Source organism: Mytilus californianus, unplaced genomic scaffold (assembly GCF_021869535.1).
Source record: "Mytilus californianus isolate M0D057914Y unplaced genomic scaffold, xbMytCali1.0.p SCAF_1, whole genome shotgun sequence".
Classification (NCBI taxonomy): domain Eukaryota; kingdom Metazoa; phylum Mollusca; class Bivalvia; order Mytilida; family Mytilidae; genus Mytilus; species Mytilus californianus.
The window spans coordinates 94,826,768-94,848,145 of NW_026262581.1; the positions used below are offsets into that span (position 1 = coordinate 94,826,768).

The 21,378-nt window shown below is 30.0% G+C and overlaps 1 protein-coding gene across 3 annotated transcripts in view; it reads left to right on the forward strand.

Annotated features, from left to right (window-relative positions):
- Positions 1-21,378, forward strand: part of LOC127710389 (uncharacterized) — a 35,214-nt gene that overhangs the window by 4,306 nt on the left and 9,530 nt on the right. For 2 of the 3 annotated variants that reach the window (XM_052216227.1, XM_052216223.1), the window contains exons 3-13: positions 334-498; positions 2,333-2,386; positions 3,948-4,013; positions 5,017-5,126; positions 9,588-9,695; positions 10,059-10,152; positions 10,604-10,734; positions 11,248-11,334; positions 16,041-16,156; positions 17,631-17,709; positions 18,035-18,124. In XM_052216227.1, the coding sequence (XP_052072187.1) occupies positions 334-498; positions 2,333-2,386; positions 3,948-4,013; positions 5,017-5,126; positions 9,588-9,695; positions 10,059-10,152; positions 10,604-10,734; positions 11,248-11,334; positions 16,041-16,156; positions 17,631-17,709; positions 18,035-18,124 (1,100 nt within the window). The remainder of the gene's footprint in view (positions 1-333; positions 499-2,332; positions 2,387-3,947; positions 4,014-5,016; positions 5,127-9,587; positions 9,696-10,058; positions 10,153-10,603; positions 10,735-11,247; positions 11,335-16,040; positions 16,157-17,630; positions 17,710-18,034; positions 18,125-21,378) is intronic. The other variant, XM_052216235.1, reaches the window with a different exon arrangement.

Consider the following 21,378-nt stretch of genomic DNA (forward strand, 5'->3'; position numbering starts at 1 on the left):
AACCAAGGATGTCTTCTGATGGTCAGGTTTTCTTTTATTTTCATTATTAAAGTATATATACATATTAGAAGGAATTCATGTCAGTACATACATTTTTTCACATTCTTGAGAAAAAAATAAAGTTTGATTATGTGTATTAATTTGCTTTTCCTAATTTTTTTAGATTGATTCTTTTTTTTTCATAATTCGATTTACATTTCTGTGGCTTTTTATTCTATACAAAGTCAATATATTTTTCTTCACAAATGTAATGTGCTTCTGATTTTTGGACATAATAAGATAATAAGATGTGTGAAACTTGTTCTTTTATCAGAATAATCTTTTCCCTTGCAGAAGAAAATGAAAATGATGGTGAGAGTTGGGCAATTACAAATGCATATGAAAATGGCACAGATGGTAAACAGAAAAAGAAACATCCAACATATGAATCCTGGCTAGCTGGGTCTCCACATGACTCAGATGAATATGACACAGACTTAGAGGCTGATGTTCAGAAAGGTAATAAATGAGGGGGAGTGTGATATAATTTTGATGTTACCTTCTTTAGATTGAGTATTATTTATTGGATGCTAATATTCATTCCTGAATTTTGTTGATAAAGGCATACCTTTCAGTAAATCATTATAAATGTCATTTTTTTGGTGAACATTTTGTTGATAAAAGCAAACGGCAAACCTTTCAGTTTTAACATGTTAAAAATCTTTTTAAATGTCACTTTTTTTGTTAACATTTTGTTGATAAAGGCAAACGGCAAACCTTTCGGTTTTAAAATCTTTATAAACGTCACTTTTTTGGTGAACATTTTGTTGATAAAGGCAAACGGCAAACCTTTCAGTTTTAAAATCATTTTAAATGTCATTTGGTGAACATTTTGTTGTTTGGCACAGTTGATGACTGATTGATATTTCAATCACATAGCCAGACATTAGAATTAAGTATATTTCAAAGCTGCTTTATTTGAAACACTTCCCTGAAATAGCAGCAGAAGTTTTTTTTTATAAAACATATAGAATTTGTATTCACAAAACAGTGGGTGAACTGAATGTATTAGATAATGAAAAGACAATCTTAACAGGATAAGATCAGTATTTTTTTGTTTAATCTCAGCTGACAGTTATTGTTTTATTATGTGTATATCTGAATATTGGTTAAATATCATACATATAACAGTTATATCATGTAGGCTAAGTAAAATTGATTATTTTATCTGTAATAGGCTTGCTTGAAGTGATTTGTTTTAACCTAAATTGCATGAATTTAGTAGGAAGGTATGGTACATATGTGCATATAGTTTTCATTTGAACAATGGAGATGATTCATGTACAATTTTTGGTCAGATTGGCCCTAAAATTAAGTGTTTATTGATTTTTCTCCATATTTGCATAACAAAACATTGAACCTATATAGTTTATATAGTATAACCTTTACTTTGGTTGTACATGTATAATAAGCTATGGAAATGATAGTTAAAATTCAGTAAAATGGCAATGTTACTGAAATTTGACAATTTAGTAAAATGGCAATTTTACTGAAATTTGACAATTTAAATAAAACAATGGTGAATGAATAATATAGAGCACACCCCTTGCCTAAAAAGATATTCAAAAAGGAAATGTTTTTGTGTTTTTCTTTTTACTGGCAAAACGTTTTGAATGATGCATGTGCTATGTTAATTTAGCCAAAATTTCTTGATTTTGTTTATATTTAAGAAACTGACAAATCTTTCTTAAAAAGTCCCTTTAATAATGTCAGTCAAATTGTGTCATTACGCCCAAGATTATTCTTACATTTTCTGAAAGTTTGTATTTTAAAGTTTAAAACATAGTGATTATTCTTTTTGGGGGGCAAATTTGCCCATAATTTAGTTTCTCTTTTCTGCAATGATTATTCCTGGTAATTGTTTGATCACTGTATAAATTTGGTTTCTTGACATTAAACTACCAATAAGTAGTCATATAAAACAAGTTTAAACCTCATATTATAGTCTAGGCATCTTCATAAAAAGTAAAGCTAATTGGTAGTTTACAGGGGGAAAAATTAGCAAATTCACAGGATCAATCTAGACTTGCCATCATCATGATTGTGCAAAAGTTTAGATTTTAATAAAAATATAGTAGAATCTCTCTGTTTTATTGGGGTAACCTTTGATTTTTATCAGAATCTTGATAATGCAAGATTTCCTTTTGAACCCATCTGTTGACAGAATAAGCATAGACATACATGAATTAGGGGTCAAACAAAATTCTTGCCAGAATTTTTATATTCAATTATGTACCTGTAGTATATAATCACAGTAAGGAATGAGAATATTTAAATTTTATCATTTTGACAGCTATCCTGGATTTGGAAATAGAAGAAATTAAAAAGCAACGAAAGAAAATTTCAGGTTTAAAAAAGTGCATCTTAATTTGGTTTAACAAAAAAAAAATGGTGCTTGATTTACAATTTTAAAGACCACTGGAAATTACAGTTTTTGTTTCTTCAGTTTTTTTTGGCTTTTTTTTTGGAGGGGGGGGGGGGGGGGGATTTTAAGTTGGCAGTTGATTTCAAGCATCATTAGCTAATACATGTATATTAAACTGATTTTGATGATTTTTTTTTCTAACAGTGTGTAAATTGTTTTTTGATTAATGAAAATTTTTTGCTTGAACAGTAATTACTGGTATATAAATGCATTAATGTCTTCACTGTTAATACAGTTGTTGTGGTATTAATAATTTGGATTGTTTTATCTACACTATGATATGCAGTATTAATCGTGTATGGCTTAAATTAAGAATTTACTTAATTTCCCTTTTAGAGTGCAAATGGAACAGATTTTCAGAAAATATATAGTAATAAAATTTATTTTCAATCCTAATATTTATTGCAAATTGTAATGTTTGAATATGGATTTAAGACAGGAATGTTTCATATAACATAATATAACACCAAGATATGGCTATTCATAAATGTAATTGTTTTTTTAAAGTACAATGCAGATTTCTGTGTGCACAACACAATCAAGTTTCTTGAATAATATTCAACATGTACGTTCCAGATCAGAAGATTGAATATTCAAAAATATAAAACGTACATTTTTGATCAGACAGTGATGCAACCTTTGTTTTAGAACAATTACATAATTTATTGACTAGAAATTTACTGACAAACGTATCATTTAAACACTTGCCTTTAATGAAGCATATGATACCAGACAGATACTTCTAGCACTGATAGTTGAAAGCTTCTGCAAAACACGATAGAAATTTATTTTTTGTTTGATTTTAAATAGAAAAGAAAATATTTTGGCAGGGGCAAAACTACTGAGTAAGTATAATGAAATGCAACTTTTGCTGTCCTGTTGAACAGAACATTTTTTAATTTTACGGATGCCATCACGAGTTGGTTGGTGGTTATGGAATATCTGTTTCTCAGATGAAGACAGATATGTTCCAATTGTCGTAACTACAATCCCGTCCCCTTTCCCCCGAATGTGACCTACCGAATTAGACATATCACTGGGTTTGTACTTACATGAGCATCATGACAGGTGCCACATGTGGAGCAGGATCTGCTCACCCTTCTGGAGCATCTGAGATCACCCCCAGTTTTTTTGGTGGGGTTCATATTGCTCAGTCTTTGGTTTTCTATGTTGTGTTTTGTGTTCTGTTGTTTGTCTTTTTCTTTGTTAGCCATGACGTAGTCAGTTTATTTTCGACTTGTGAGTTTGAATGTCCCTTTGGTATCCTTTACATCTCTTTGATTAATCTCCCATAAAAATCCTGCAAAACAGCAACATTCCATTCTATAATAATTGGTATCCTAGACAATGAATGAGGTTACACTGATGAGTTCCATAGAAAACCAAATGAATTTGTTTTGCTGTAAAAATTATTAATTGGTGATTTTATTTATCATTTAAGCAAAGGTATCCTTCCTTAGTGATATACAATTATTTCTTGTAGTTGACGAAAAGAAAGAGTTGGACCCAACCGGAAAAACTGCATACAATGAAGCTTGTGAAAAGACAGGTGAATTTTTTTATTATAAAACCTTTAAAAGATGTAAATTGATTTTCAATTACTTTTAGCTTTGAATTCATTTTTAGTTTGGAAGGGAAATGTGTATATAATATTAAAAGACAAGGAGATTTAAAAATGATAAATTAATCAAGATATATATGCAAAACAGTAGTCATGAAGGCAAGCATGGCTGAACTGCTATTTATAAGTCACCAAGAAATTTTAGAATTAGTATACCTAATTGAGCTAGATATAGACAATAAGCTTTGTAATTTTAAAGTGAAACCTGTCTGATGGTTAAGTGTCTTGAAAGGAAATTTTATGCTATATTGCTAAATTATTTCATTAAAAAAACACACATTTAAAAAAAAAAAAAAATGGTCAGATCATTTCTGTTTGATTTTAATCGACTTCACAGGTTCCACTGGAAGCAGAATTTTTATATCCTAGCACCAAAACCTCCATCACTTGTTTATCTCCATCCGTATGTCTGTCTGTCCAATGAAATTTTCTTTACATTTATCTCAGAAACTACAAACCAGAGCTTCTTGTAATTTAGTAGCAAGTTTCATTTGTCCATGCTATACAGTGAGATGCATTTTCACATTCATTGCTCATAGAATTCCTGTTTAATGAATACTGGTATTTATATATTCTTACACAAAGTGGCCATCAATGACCTCTTAGTAGCATTTTTCTTAGGATCTATGAATAGCTTCATGAAATTTGTTATTTAGCTTCATGTGAGCATGCTATACACAATACTGTGAAATGAGTTTTCACATCTATTTCCATTCCAAGGTAACCTCTACATGGGTGTTTTGGTTAAGTTATGTTGATGGGTTGTTTTTTATAAAGAGTTTACCTCACATCTAGATTTTTTCCTAGATGTTTGCATCTTTGAAGGTAATTAATGCAAATACATGCAGCAGAAGATTTTTTATCAAGAAATCACTTCATACATAATATGGTTTGATTTTGTGTTGTGTTTAAATTGACATTTCTATTATAGGATTGATACCAGTTACATATATGAATAAACATCTTGGTGATAAAAATCTGAGAATGAGACATCATTATTTGGGTGGAAATGGAACAAAGCCTATAGCAAGAGCACTGGAGGTAAACTTTATCATCAGTTGTGAAAAAAAAACAAGGAAAAATATTGCTTCCTCCAATACCTTGTAAGATGTTCTACATTTACAAATTACGATGAATGCTTTCACCATTACCGACTGTTTGGGGTTTAAGATAATAAAATCAATTATTTGCTGAAAAGAGTTTGTTTATTTTAGACTTAAAAATATCAATTCAGACAAATTAATTATTTAAAAATCAAATGTCACAAAATTGTTTTGGTTTTTATAATTTGTTTTTATTTAAAAATCTACAGGACACAAATCTCTTTTAACTGAAATTTTTTTAAACCCAAAATGAACAAAAGCAAATTTTCTGAAATATAAATTGTTCGGATATATATAACAGAGAAGAAATTTTACTTGAAATTTGGATTAAGAAATGCAATTTAGTTATTTTGTCCTCCTTCCAAATCCAAGTAAACGTAAAGGAAAAAATCCTGATCCCAAATATGTAAATAGTAGCTAGACAAAAAAGAAAGGAAAGTTTTTGTCATTAAGAATCAATATCAAGTTGGTGATAAATAGATAATGAAAGCTACAGGATATTTATTTGTCACTTGAATTTGCTATAATCTTGTTATGTTTGTAGAAGCTTACCTTATACTTCTATGCTGTCAAACTTTCAGTATAGATTTAAACAAATCTCAACAAATGTTTGCTTTCTCTGATAAAGTCAATACTACCTTAGAAAGAAAGTTTAAAGTGAATGTTAGATTATACTTAGATAGATTGATTTTTATTGATATATTGTTTTTTAGGTCCCGCAACATTTAAATTTGGCAAAAATTAATATCTAATCAAATATATTATTTATTTTATTTTCTCTCACTAGCAATGCACTCAGTATGACTGGTAGGATTTGTGTACAACTTTTGGGGCTACCATAATACACCTTATCGCTATTTAGTCCAATCCGGAAAAAAGGTCACTTAGACAACTTCCTGTTTGGGTCAAGTGTTGCAAAAACAAAGGTCATCAGTAACGAGCTAAGTAAGGAAAAAGTTTAGAAAGCAAACATTTTGAAACTTTGATAGATTATGATCAACTTTTTTTCAACACTAATTAAAGTAATAAAAATGCTTTGCTTGAAGTGCTTACGATGGTTTAAACATTTCTCTTTGAATAGTTTTAAGCATAATACGGTATATCAGGTTTTTTTCAGGTCAGTTTTTTTTTTCACGATTTGATGACAAAATGGGCAAATACATGCGAAAAAATAACTGTATCGTATTGTTAAAAATGTAAACAACATAAATTTGATTGACTGACAGGTAATCGATTCCAAAAAAAAATTTGAGTACTACAAACGAAAAAACATATAATTCAGTGAACTTTCAAGGAACATAAAATATGTACAGACCATGGGGGATGCAAAATATTGAAGGTTTTGATCATTACAGATAAACAAATATCCATGTAAATGTGATTTATATTTATTTTGATTTTACATCAGATGCAAAATGTTCGTGTTATGACACCAATCAATAGATGTCGCTAATTAACATCTTTTAACCTGTCACTGTGTTGTCAAAAGGTGTGACATATATGATTAGTCATTTTAATTATTATATAATCAGAGATCTTAATTAAGTATACACATTCTTGTGATCTACCGAACAACACAAAAGACTCGAAAATCAACAGTATAATGTATGAAACTTTCAAACAATAAAAAATCTGGGAATATGCAGTGAAAATTACGTGGGGTCAAATTTTCGCATTTCTTGAGCTGCCACGAACAAAGCAAAAATAGGACACACGCGAAAAAATACCCGATATATGGTACATTGTTTAAACAGGGCCCCAGATAGCTTCAACTGGATGAAAAAGTTGTGTAATTTTAGAACTTATCTGGATTTGAATAAATAACGATAAGGTGTATAGAAATTATATGAAATAAAGCATTCCTTATCCTTAGTTTCAGGATAAACAGTTCACTTTTTATACGCCCTTCAAATTTTTGACGGGACGTGTTATGTTATACAAATGTCCGGCGTCCGTCCGTCTGTCCGTCCGTCTGTCCGTCCGTCCGTCTGTCTGTCCGTCTGTCTGTCCGGCGTAAACATGTCGCACCGTAACTTGAGAATGACTTATCCAAAATTCATGAAACTTAACATAGTTGTTTCTTATGATGGTCAAACGATCTGTATACTTTTTGGTGAAAATAAGATTAAAACTTTTTGAGTTACGGGACTTAGTAACTAAAACAGGTGTGTGTTTTTTTTCACATGTCGCGCCGTATCTCAAAAACAATTTATGATTATTGCTTAAAACTTTACGCACTTCTTAGTTATATTAATCTTAAGATCTGTATACTTTTTGGTGATGATTCAAAATTTTATTTTTGAGTTATTGAGTATTTTGTTAAAAAAGGGGAGGGGTTTTTCACATGTCGCGCCGTATCTCAAAAACCGTTTATGATTATTGCTTAAAACTTTACACACTTCTTAGTTATATTAACCTTAAGATCTGTATACTTTTTGGTGATGATTCAAAATTTTATTTTTGAGTTATTGAGTATTTTGTAAAAAAAAAGGGGGAGGGGTTTTTCACATGTCGCACCATATCTCAAAAATGATTTTATGATTATTGCTTAAAATTTTACACACTTCTTAGTTATATTAATCTAAAGATCTGTATACTTTTTGGTTTTGATTCAAAATTTTTTTTTTGAGATATTGATTTTTTTTTTTAAAAGGGGTGTTTTCACATGTCGCGCCGTATCTCAAAAACGATTTATGATTATTGCTTAAAATTTTACACACACTTCTTAGTTATATTAATCTAAAGATCTGTATACTTTTTGGTTTTGATTCAAAATTTTATTTTAGAGATATTGAGTTTTTTGTAAAAAAAAAAAGGGGGTTTTTGCATGTCACGCCGTATGTCAGAAACTATTTATGCTTATTGCATAAAAATTCACACACAAGACGACGGGCGTATCATGCGCTCATGGCGCAGCTGTTTATTTACAGATGCTATGCCAGTGTATTTTGTGTATAACAGTAATGAAATTGGAAAAATGTAATATTCCCTAAACTGAAATAATTTTTTTGAAAGGTTAGCATCCATCCTTTTGCATAGATCTATGTTTATTTTATTAATGTTTGTCACATTTCAGTCCTATTACTATAAGAGCAGACACTCCATACAATTTTCTTTATGTTAAGTCATTGTATAGCTATTGCATAACTTTAAAGGTTTTATGCTCACAAACATGTTTAACCCTGCCACATTCTTTGCCTGTCCCAAGTTATGGCCTGTAATCCAGTGGTTGTCATTGCTGACTGCCATAATTGTTTTTAATTAATTGTTTTTAGCATAATTCAGGTTGTTGGTTTTCTCTTTTGAATTATTTGTTTTGGTCTCTGGTCGATAGTTGCCTCATTGGCAATCATGCCACCTTTCACTATTTTTATATTTCTAATTTTTCAGAGTTGATTGTCATTGTGTTATTTAAAAATAGTGATTTCATTTTTATATCTCTTTCATTGAAACTTGTAGTAAGGCTGAGCCAGTCTTGGTCACAAATCATTTTGTCTAATTTTAATGCAAATGTTTGAAAAGAGTCAAGGTCTATAAACTGTTTATTTTGTAAACTTGAATATGTATCCCATTATCACCTCTCTTTCTCTCTCTCTCTCTATATATATATATATATATATATATGTGTGTGTTGACCTTAAACAAGTGTGAACAAACAAAAAAGAGTTGGGTATACATCTATAACCCTTGAACACAATAAAACCTGAAAAACATACAGTCTTCAGCAATAGATAAGTGTTTATACAATCTGTCAAGGTCTAAGTCATCTCCAGTCTAGACAAATTTTAAGAGATCTGCCATCAATACTAAAAAAAATCTATATAACTGAAGAAAATCACTGATAAGGTTCCCGACTTGGAACAGTCACATTAACATCTGGGGGATGCATGAAGCTAGTTTTATGAGTAGGCAACCCTCCATTATTTTTTATCTCGATCAATGCTTTTCAAGGAAGCTCACATTTTTTAAGGCAACCTAAAAGTACTTAATCACCTCATATACAAATCAAACATTCTTACAATGTAATTATTATGGTTGTACTTCTGACCAAATTTCATACTTCCTTTTTTGCCTTTTACACAAAATTTCAATACAATAAAGAGAATAAATGAACATTTTGGTTATTTTTCAAACTGAAAATAAACAAATTGATGTTGATTTCAATAAATGCAAACCAATGATTTACCACAACAACTATAACATATGTGTCATGGAGTGTTAAGGTTGCTTGGATTCAGATATTGTGTTGTAACATCAAATTAGAAAAAAAAATAATTTTGTATGAATTAAATCTGCAAAAACTGTTGAATCCAGAATATGATTGACATTGTATATTTCTAGTCCAGAAATTTTACTGTATTATAAACTTCAAATATACTCATTCATTATTTTCTTGTAGATTAACACTATAACAGAAAATTTAGATTTAGCAGACAACTACTTAGAATCTGAAGGTGCTAAATATGTATCTCGAATGCTGAAAGACAACATGTTTATTGTCACATTAGTAAGTATTTTGTGTTCTACATTTGATCTTTTCATATTATTTTGTTTTGAAAGTCTTTTAATTTAAACTTTCATGTAAAAGGTTATATGGCTTTTAATGTCACAATACTGCACTTGTAAATGAAAAAACTTTAATGGGAAGCTCTCATAGAAAAAGAATACAATTTCTCACCCTGATATCCCTTTCTTTTCATTCAAATATTTTCATTGGACTGATTTATTCCTATACTCTCTTGACTGGTTTAAACTGAAAAATAATACAAATTTGCTTTTTGTTGAATTTGTTTTAGGAAATGATTAAATTAAAACTGAGTGATTTACTGACCTTTCTTCATACCTTCATGTTTGAATGGATTTTTTTCAGGATATTTCCAATAATTTCATTCAGAGATCAGGAGTAGCAGCTTTAGGAGACATGTTAGAATACAATACAACACTCAAAACTTTAGCTATAGCAGGTAAACTATATCATTAGGTAAACAAGAGTATTCGAGTATTGGAAAATTGAGATCGTCTCTTTTTTCATAGATTTTGTTTTTAAACTGGCGCTCGTTTTCAATTTTTAGTAATGATATGTAACAAAGCTATCTGTTGTATCTATTATTTCAAGTTTAGTGGGATAGATGTCACTGAATTGTGACAATGCACTATATCAGAAGTGTATAGTGAAAAATTAGTGGTAGCTTCATTTTATTCCACTCAAGAAGCTCCTGTATGAATTATGCCACATACAACTTAACACGCGGGTATGACATTTTGGTTTTTGATAATTCACCAATATCTGTTGTTTTGCAGATTTCTGTTGATGTCAATTATATATTATAATGTATAAGCACATTGAAAATGAAAAAAAGAATAATTAAAGTAAAGTTTGAATTTTGATTACTGTGATTTTAATTTTTTGGACAGGAAACCAGTTAACAGATGTGGATGCCTGGCACTTGGTTGAAGCTTTGAAAACGAATACATCACTGACATCTTTAGATCTTAGTAATAATAATTTTGGAGAATTGGGTGGAATTTATCTTGGAGGGGCACTTGTAAGTACACAAATAGTTATTCTTAGTGAAAGAGAACTATCATTGAATATAAGTCTTTGTCCAACTAGGAACAACAAATAAAGATTGTCCATATCTGTGTATTCCTTACAAACATTTGTTTATGATTGCTGGTATCTGACTCAGAAATTATAAAGTGACAATAGTTATTCTCCTTACTTGTGTACCAGTTTGCTGTAATGGTGAAGAGCAGAACGGAAAACTAGATTGTTTTTATTTTGGTACAAACTCATTTTTTGCTTTATGGACATGGTCTTAAACTTGCAGTGAAGTAAGAGTTATTTTGTTTTTTTTTGCTCCGTGTTGAAGACCTCACTGTGACTTCGAGATGAAGAACAGCAATAAAAGCTCTGTTCCTTTGCTTTTTGTGTAATTTTTGCTGTGCATGTCCTGATTTTGTGTCATGGATGGATACTCCATATCCTTTGTTTTTCTGTTATGATGTATGATTCTGTCTTGATAGATAAATTTTGTAGATTATATCTTATATTTCAGGCATTGAATGAAGGCTTATTAGATTTAGATCTTAGTTGGAATTCACTACGCAATAAAGGTGCTGAAACTATTGCAAATGCATTAATTGTAAGTAAATTTTGGTTTGATTTATTACTGTACTTACCATACAATTTGTTTTCATTTTTTCCCATTGCATTAGATAGATATAAATATTTGTTCACCTAAAGAAAGACATGTTTTCCTGAAGGCATTAACAACATTTTTTATACAGGAAGGGAGGCTGTGCAGCTCTTATTTTCATTTTTGGCTAATAGAATATCAGTTTTTTGTTGAGCCTGCAAAATTTATTTCACGAAATCAAAACATAGCGATGTCGGTGTCGTCAACATTTAGGTTCAGTCTGTGGTTAAAGTTTTTTTAGACATCAATAACTTTGTCAAACCTACATGGAAATTTATGAAATTTGGACAGAAGCTTGTTTATGACCAAAATATAGTATCCAAAGCAAAAATTTGAAAATTTCCGTATTTTACTAATAAATGGACTTAGTTTTTTTTACAGTTAACATTCAGATTTAGTGTAAGGTTAAAGTTTTTCAGTCATAAATAATTTTGTCAAACCTTCATGGAATTTTATGAAATTTGGACAGAAGCTTGTTTATGACCAAAAGACAGTATCCAGAGCGGATTTTTGAAAATATTTTGTTTTTCATTTTTCCGTATTTCATTGGATTTACCGGTAGTTTTTTTTTACAGTTAACATTCAGATATAGTCTGAGGTTAAAGATTTTTTAGACATCAATAACTTTGTCAAACCTACATGGAATTTATGAAATTTGGACAGAAGCTTTTTTATGACCAAAAGACAGTATCAAGAGCAAAATTTAGAAAATATTTATTTTCATATTTCCGTATTTTACTTATAAATGGACTGAGTTTTTGTACAGTTAACAAGTAGATACAGTCTGGGGTTAAAGTTTGTTACACATCAATTACTTTGTCAAACCTTCATAGAGATGTATGAAACTTTGGCAGAAGCTTTTTAATGATTAAGAGATAATGTCTGAAACAAACCTTTGAAAATATTTTTTTATTCATTTTTAGTATTTTTCTGATAGATGGACTTTGTATTTTACTGTTAACATTTACAGACACTATGGGATTAAATTTGTAAACCTTTATGGATTATTATGAAACTTTGACAGAAGCTTATTTTCAAGACTAAGAAATAGCATCTAAAGAAAAAGTTTTATTTTTTTTAAAATTCTGTATTTTACTGATAAATGGACTCACTTTTTAAGTCAATATTACACTTTTACACTGACAGCAGCAATTGCAGGCAAGATACAGGGTTCTGTGGAACCCCTTACAAATTTTATCAATATCAGTTGTCAATAACAGCTTCTCATTTTTATACGCCTGTTCACAGGACGTATTGTGGTATTCCGTCTGTCTGTCCCTCTGTCCGTCCATCCTTCTGTCGTCAACATGTTGGACATTAACTCCAAAACACTTTAGCAAATTTTCTTGAAACTTTGGTGAATTGTTTATATCTATTGATGTAAGCTCCCTTTCGATTTTTAGAAATTTTAGATTTTATGTGTCTGAGTTATGGTATTTTATTCATGAAAAAGGAGGGATTTTCTTGTTTTTGGACAATAACTCAAAAATGCTTTGAGCAGTTTTCATGAAACATTGGTGACTGATTTATATCTATTAAGATTAGCTCCCCTTATTTTTTTTTATAAATTTCTGATATGATATTGAGGAGTTATGGAACTTTATTCATTGAAAAAACGACGTCCATATCATGCGCTTATGGCACAGCTCTTTATTGTAACATATAAACATCCAAACAAAAATAAGGAGCAATAGTGAAGAACTAATTTTGATTAGATTGGGTTTTTTTATCTTTTGTAAAAACAAATACTTTTTCATTTTTAGACTACACATGTTCTCAATTGAAGTCTCACAAAAAGCTGTATAAGATAATGCTTAAAAGTGAATTATAAGTAATAACAAATATGTTGAAAACTTTACCTGGGTTTTAGAGTTAAGATCCAACAAGGAATTGATAAACATGATAATGGAATAAATTTTAGCTGAAGGTATTATTTATTATTAGCTTAGTATTAATGCTTATGGGATCATCATAAATACTAAGCTTGGACAGGGGCTTCTTCATGATCAATAGTTAAAACATCAAAGTACACAAAACTTTTAACTTTCTTTCAAAAATTGAGTCGCAGTGTGTGTGATGGCTTTATAAATATTTTACAATATCAACAATGATACAGTAACCATCTTCATTTGCAATCATGTTTTATCTGTTGTTGAATTGGTTCATTGCCTAATGCATGAAATTCTTTTGAAAATAAAATAATTGCTACTGAGTGTTAAACAAGCAAGACTTTTTATCATTTTTTTTCGCCTTGAGGGCGTCAAAAAGTGAGACATGGGTATGCTGTTTCTGGCTTTGGCGGCGTCAACAATGCATTAGTTTGTGATTAGGTCAGTTTATGGGGAACCAGTTGTGGTAGGTCAATGATATCTGGTATGAAGTTGTATTAGCATTGGCACATTTCATTTCCATGGAGATTATTTTGCCCTGCCCCCTCAGTCATGGTCTATTGACTTTGAAAATTTTACTTAGTTTACATGTATTAGTATGAGATTAGGTCAGTTTATAGAAAACCACTAGTGGTAGGTCAGTGATATTTGGTATGCATTTGTATAAGGGTTGGCACATCTCTTTTCCATGGAGATTATTTGGCTGGCCTCCTCCATCATGATCTATTGACTTAGAAAATTTTGCTTAGTTTACATGTATTAGTTTGTGATTAGGTCAGTTTATGGGGAACCACTAGTGGTAGGTCAATGGAATTTGGTATGCAGTTGTATAATCATAGGCACATCCCATATCCATGGAGATTATTTGGCCCCGCCCCCTCAGTCATGGTCTATTAACTTTGAAACTTTTGCTTAGTTTACATGTATAAGTTTGTGATTAGGAGAACCACTAGTGGTAGGTCAATGATATTTGGTATGCAGTTTCATTAGCATTGGCACATCTCATTTTCAAAGTGATTTTTTGGCGCTTTACCTTCAATCATGGTTCATTGACTTTGAATATTTTGCATAACTTACATGTTAAAGTATTGCTATTTTAATTTTAACTTTTGCATTTTACTATCAAAATAACAAAAAGGCGAGACATATCTCTATGTTAAGAGTTTATTAATCATGGACTAAAACTTGTGTCAATTGGTTATTCACTATGACAATTAACCAGTTTTAACAATCAGTTATAAAATCGTTTACATATTTAACTGCAATAATTCATATCTTTAATCAATCTTAATTTTGTTGGATATTAGATTGACAAACAGTCTTCATATCATACTTTTCCCATTAAAGGAAAGACATAGACATCTATTACTAAGGAATTATTTTGGGGCTGGTTTTTAGGTTTCCATATTTTATATATTGATTGATATTTCATATCATTTTGCCTTGTGAATATCTTCTTGTGATTTTTATATTATAGGTAGTTGTTAAATATTGTTAGAGATTCTTTTTATAATTTTCATTCAGTGAAAAGACCTAAAATTTCTAAATTTAAATACTGTAATTCCTAAAACTATAATCATGCATCATAAGTTGGAAGTTATTAGTAACAACAGTTATTTGGGGCATTAGCACCTATAGACTAGTTACACCTTTATGAAAGAAATAACAAATGTTAAAAATATTTTTTCATCTTTAAAGGAGCATTAGCTGTCAAATTCATGTTCACTGATTTTACTCAAAATTTTCATATTTGATTTATAACATACTAAAACGTATATCCAAATTTCAAAAAGTCTGAAATAAACAATTAACAATGCATAGACTCGATAATATATATCAGCATTTTGTGTGTATTTTAGTCTAGACACCATCTAATTAACCATCAAGGTGACCTCTGAAGACTGCCGACGGTCACATAACCCGATTTAAACATAAACATAAATATGAATAGATAGCGACCTCATGCAATTGGACTTTTTTCTAGGTCTGTTTGATTTCATGTTATAGATTAAAAAAATAATTTAATCATCGTTTTTACCTGTATAAGAATGATTTTTTGTGGATCGAGTCAGTCAACAAAATGGTTCACCTTTGTTTGACTTTCGATGTTGACATTCTTTTCCTTTTAATGGCTGAACACGACTAATACATGGCGTAACCAATCTCTAGCTAATGGGTTTAATTGAAGGTCACATGAATACAGGTTCAATGAGGTCGAATTATTCACTTGCAAGTGAATAATTCATCAGTGATGTTTCTTAGCTTATTTTTAAAAAATTGAACTAAACTGGCTGCTAAAAGCAGATTAGTATTTCACTATTTTACTTTCATAAATGATTGAACAAAAAAAAAATCATGTTTTAATTTTTTTAATACCTCGTAGCTAATGCCCCTTTAATAGAATTTTTTGTTATTATATGTTAACAAGCTTTAACCTATCTTCATGTTTATCTGCCTCTCCCAAGTTTGGAATTTTGTCAGTGGTTATCTTATGTTCTATCTAAATTAATTGTTATTTGGAGAATTTTGTGTTGATTTGAGAGCTTTGATAGTTTCTGTTGAATTTATTCTCTACTTTTTAATCTAAAACAATTCAAATCTTGACATATTGGAAGCTGAAGTCAACTTACTTAGTTCTAGATGTTTTTTGGTTAATTGTTTTGTTGTTGCTATCTTAATGATATATACACCACAATTCATATATACATGTACTATTTGAAATTACTGTTAGATCTCATGAATAATTTGTTAATTAATTTCCAGAAAAATGAAACTTTAGAAGTATTGGATGTATCCTGGAATGGTTTTGGTGAGAGGGGTATGAAAGAAATGCAGAATTCTTTGAAGACCAATAAGAAACTTAGAGTTCTTGATCTCAGGTAAATGATCAACTTACAGTGCTTGATCTCAGGCAAATGATCAACTTAGAGTGCTTGATCTCAGGTAAATAAAATAGAGTTCTTGATCTTAAGTAAATAAGAAACTTAGATTGCTTCATCTCAGGTAAATGATCAATTAATCCACATCACTTTGAAACAGCCCCCCCCCCCCTTTTTCCTCCCCCTGTGTATATGTATAGTGTGTATGTGTATATATGCTGTTGGAATCTATACCAGTCTCAGATCAGATGCATGTCAATGTCTAACTCTGATCGGAATCCAGTCAGGAAACCTGTGAATCCAGATGGTTACTAGTGTAAAACAAAGACATGTTTGGGAAAAGAACCACAGTTTAATGCTTAAATTTCATATTAATAAAACACAAACAACAGTACAGTTTGAAAACAATACACAAATTAATTAATTAATAATCTGTGGTATTCCACTCAAGGGAATATTACATTTTATAATATGAAACCAAAACTGTGTGTTCTTGTAATATAATCTACTCTACTCATTTATAAAATATACAGTTAAATTAAATCAATAATATTTCTATAATCAGTTGATGAAGCAACCTAAATATCTCTATAAAAATAAAAAATAAAATAGGGTGGGTGAGGATGGGATTTTAAATTCACTAATGCCAAATTGCAATGCATCTGCTTCATGCAGTTGTATTATCTAGAATGCCTAAATGAGGCGCGCAGTAATTAAAACAAAAGGATGATAATTAATTAATTATCTCTGCCGATTGGATGATTTGAAATAAGGGCCTAGTTCTGATTGGTTCCCTTCCCACATCTCACAAAGCAATTAGAGAGCGAGATGCCAAGAGTGGCCAGTAGGGAATTCCTTATATCATTGGTTGTTATTAATAGATATAAGCTGAACTAAAATACCCAATCGGCAATAAAGGACAGGTAATGCATGTGCGATGATACATGTCAACATGCTGTGTATTAATAATCCATTTTTCTTGTTAATAAAAATATCACACTTAGAGTGCTTGATCTCAGGCAAATGATCAACTTAAGTGCTTGATTTCAGGTAAATAAGAAAAGTGGAGTGCTTGAACTCAGGTACATTAGAATCTTAGCTTCCTTGATTTCAGGTTAACTCAGAGTGCTTGATCTCAGGTAAATAAAAAAAAACTCAGATTGCTTGATCTCAGATTAATAAGAAACTGAGAGTGCTTGATCTCATGTAAATAAGAAACTTATATAGAGTGCTTGATCTCAGGTAAGTACAGTAACTAAGAGTGCTTGGTCTCAGGAAAACATTTAAGCAATGGTGTTTCGTCTGATTTGATTTACAAAATTGATTACTTTGTATAAAGAGAGTCAAAATGTTTATAAAATAAAGGAAGATAATATGAAAAATTAAAGATGTAGACTAGAATAGCTGTGAATGAAACAAATTATAAGACAATGTCATAAGAATATTACTTCATGTCTATGATTTTTGTTTGTAGTAATAACAGAATCAACAAGAAAGCTGCCAGTTTGCTCAGTAATGGTATCAAACAAAATACAGGGTTAGAATCATTGATAGTAAGTTATTTTAGGTCATTACAGAAAACAGAACGACTGTGTTTGTATGTCTGATTATTGTTTAAACAGATATTTTATGTGATACCTAAAAAAAAAAAACCAGTTACTACTAATTTTTCACTTGAAAGTCAATGCATTAGAGACATAATCTATTTATCATACACAGCAAGTATATAGCAGATAAAACAAAACTTTCTTGAAAATCATCACATACCATAAATATTGGAACTTTTAATTCTTATCTATTCCATATGTTGCACAAATTGTGTTGAAAATTAAACTTTACTCTAAAATTGATCATAATGTCCTTGATTTGTATTTTCAGTTAAATTTAAATCCAATGGGAGACGAGGGAATGGAGAATATCATAAACATGGTCAAACTCCAGCCAACACTGACCTACATATCTCTAGAGGTAATGTCACTGCTTACCAACGCAATACACTGGTCACTGATCAGACCTTTAGTTGACAGAAAAAATGCTTGTATTAAAAAAAATGGTCATTTTCATTCATTGGGAAAAGGGAGATAATTCAAAAATTATACAAAATTATTAAGCTAAAATAAATGCTATGTAATCAAAACCTGTACAGGTGTTAACTTACATGATGGTTACTTAGCTGAAAAAAAATCTTACTTTATCATTCAGTGACATAAGGATTAATGTTAATTTAGTTAAATGTAATGCACAACAAGTAAAATTTAAAGCGAGGTCAATATCAGAAAAATTGCATAAATCAGTAATTGCATATTTTTGCCATAGTCAATGCAAGACTAATTTTACTATAAATTTTGTTAAAAATGACCAAAAAAAGGCTGCTTTATTTCAAAATTTATGTTGCATTTTTATAATGCTTTTAAGATTTACATGCTTATCCCTTTATATAGTACAGTATGTGTCAGATGCCAGTCAATAATTATACACTGTTGTCTATCTTGTTCTTAATTTGGTAAGCTTTTTATGATGATATTCTGAAAGAACTTGGCTTCTGTCATCCGTTATCTATTGTTCATGACTTTAAAAAAAAAGAATTTAAGGGAAAGAAACAAGTAATTGTTTTATATCTTGAAAACCAAAATAGATACGAAAATCTTACATGGTGAAAATGTTCGGAATGTTAAGATCTATTTCCTTTTCATATTTACAAACTTATAAGATAGCTACTGATAGGAGTTACTGCCCTTAAATGTTAATTTTTGACAATTGTTCCTAGTATATGATAGATAGACATATACTGTAACCAACAGAAATGATAAGCAAAGTACTATCTTCAGAACTGTCAGTATGTCTGAAACCATCAATTTGTTTCATATAAGAGTTATTGCCTTTAAATGACAATTTTTGACCAATTAAAGAATTTTTGCTTATTGTCTTGAAAACTCTTATAGAAAAAGACTTAAATACCAATATGACTGAAACAATCAATTGAACTATATTTTTATGACCGCTTAGGGGAGGATCATTTGATTTGGAGGAGGGGAGGGGCTTGAATGGACACTTTTTTACATATTTTTCTAGATTCAAGCTCCTTGGAGCAACTAGTTTCATGAACAAAAAATTTTGGGACCATTTTATGTAAATAAATCATGATAAATTTTTCAATCAAAGGGAAATTCCGTCACTGATAACCATTTAGTGTAATGATAATAGTTAATTTTACCTGAATACTTGATGGCATTGAATTGCAAATAATTTTATGTAGCCTTACTGTATGTCAAAAGAAGACTGAGTTTGTAAAATTACTGACTTGCATGTACAAATACTGTATTTAATTCATACCTATTTAATGTAGATGATAGAATTTTTTCATATTTTGAAATAATGTAGTTTTTATCATGCTTTTTATTGAACCAATAAATTTTTTATGTCACCTTCTTGTATTTTAACCTACACAATTTAAATATATTATGTAGGGGGAAACCATGTAATCATTGAACAACAAATCAGTTTATAAAAATTTGAAATGAATTTGTGAAGACATGTTAGAATTAATTTTTAAAGGGAATTAAAAGTAAAATGGGATTCACCATTTTTATTTTGATGCTATTGAAGGTATATCAATCTTACAACCTACTGTTTTTATATCGAAAAGAGAGAACCTCAATTTCCATAATTCATCTGAGTTACTTTCTTTACTCAAATCAACATTAAAATTTTATTGAAAATCAAAAACTTCCTGTTTTTGTTGAAAGCATTATTTCATAAGATAAGATATTTGAGTATTATTATTTTTATGAAAGTAAATACCAACAAATTAAAAGTTACGGTTTGCATATTTAAAAAAAATCTCTAGAGAGTACACACCATGATTTGCAATTGTTGACAATACCCATTGTTTATGTATGATGAAAAAGTACCATCCTACCTAAAGACATATTTTTTCATGTAAATTAAGTTGCCGTAGATATAATACACAAATTCACAGTTCATTATTCTTTTAACACTAACAACCAAAAGGGCACAACATTTTTTACCAAGGAGAGAACAACATCTTTTTTTAATTAATTTCTGTTCATGAAAAATGATAATATATAAAGGTTTCAATTTTTTAATTGCCTGCTTTCAGAATTGTGGGGTAAGTATTTATTGGCCAGGTTGTTCAGTTACAGAACAGCTTCATCACTTCATAGCATGATTTGTGTCATGGAGGATCTCTGGTGAAGAGAATTCTGGGAAATTTATTATAACTTCTTCTATCTTCCATTTTATCTGTATGATTTTTTCTTTATTAGTTTTCAAAAATTAAGTATAAAGCAGAACAATAGTTGGTATAGATAATTCAGCAGTCACTAAATTTTGTTAGCTGATAGTTTTAATAAAATTCCATCTAATAACTTCTTTTTTGGTACCTGTTAAATAAATAAGTTTCATTATCCTTTACTGCACCAATAGTAGGATCTGGATAAAAAAAATAGTTTAATATGTTTCTTTGAAGAATCTCTGTATCTAAAATGAAAAGGTTACAATTGCAAATTCCATAGGAATTGATTATGCTGAAGGTTGAATGTAATTGCCAATTAAATAGCCCCTAGCAGTACAACTTGAATTGACAAACAGAAAATAACGTTAAATTCCATCAATAATCATTGCATATAGTTCAATATTAGAACACTGTCAGTGGTTTTGCTGAAGTATGTTCACCTAGAGTGCAGGATGTTGTGGAATCAATTACAGAGCAGATTAAAACCAAAGACTTTCAAATTTGTATTTACTGCTTTTTCACTGCTTCTCAGCCAGACACAAGGCATTTTGGAGTAAGAGCAAGAACTGGTGAGCCTTAGGTCATAATAAAGTGTCCAGGAAAGTTAACATGTTTTACCTTTTGATTGTTACTTTGTGAGCTAGCACAGTAAAAAGTTGATTCAATGTGTCTCTCTAAGAAAAAAACAGGGTATTACCATGTGCTGTTATGTTACAATCCTGCATAGTCATGTAATAGTTCCATTCTCTATTCTAATATTTGCTGCTGGAAATTTAGCGTCCAACAGCTAGTCAAGCAATATTAGGAGGGGATAAATATTTCTAAATCTGATGTCAATAGATAGCATACAGGGAATATATCCTTTGAATCATCAAGGTTATATTCAGTAAATCATTAAAGTCCTATTGTTACAATAAAACTATTATCATCAGATAGATAAAAGAAAATGTTATAATCACAATGTCCT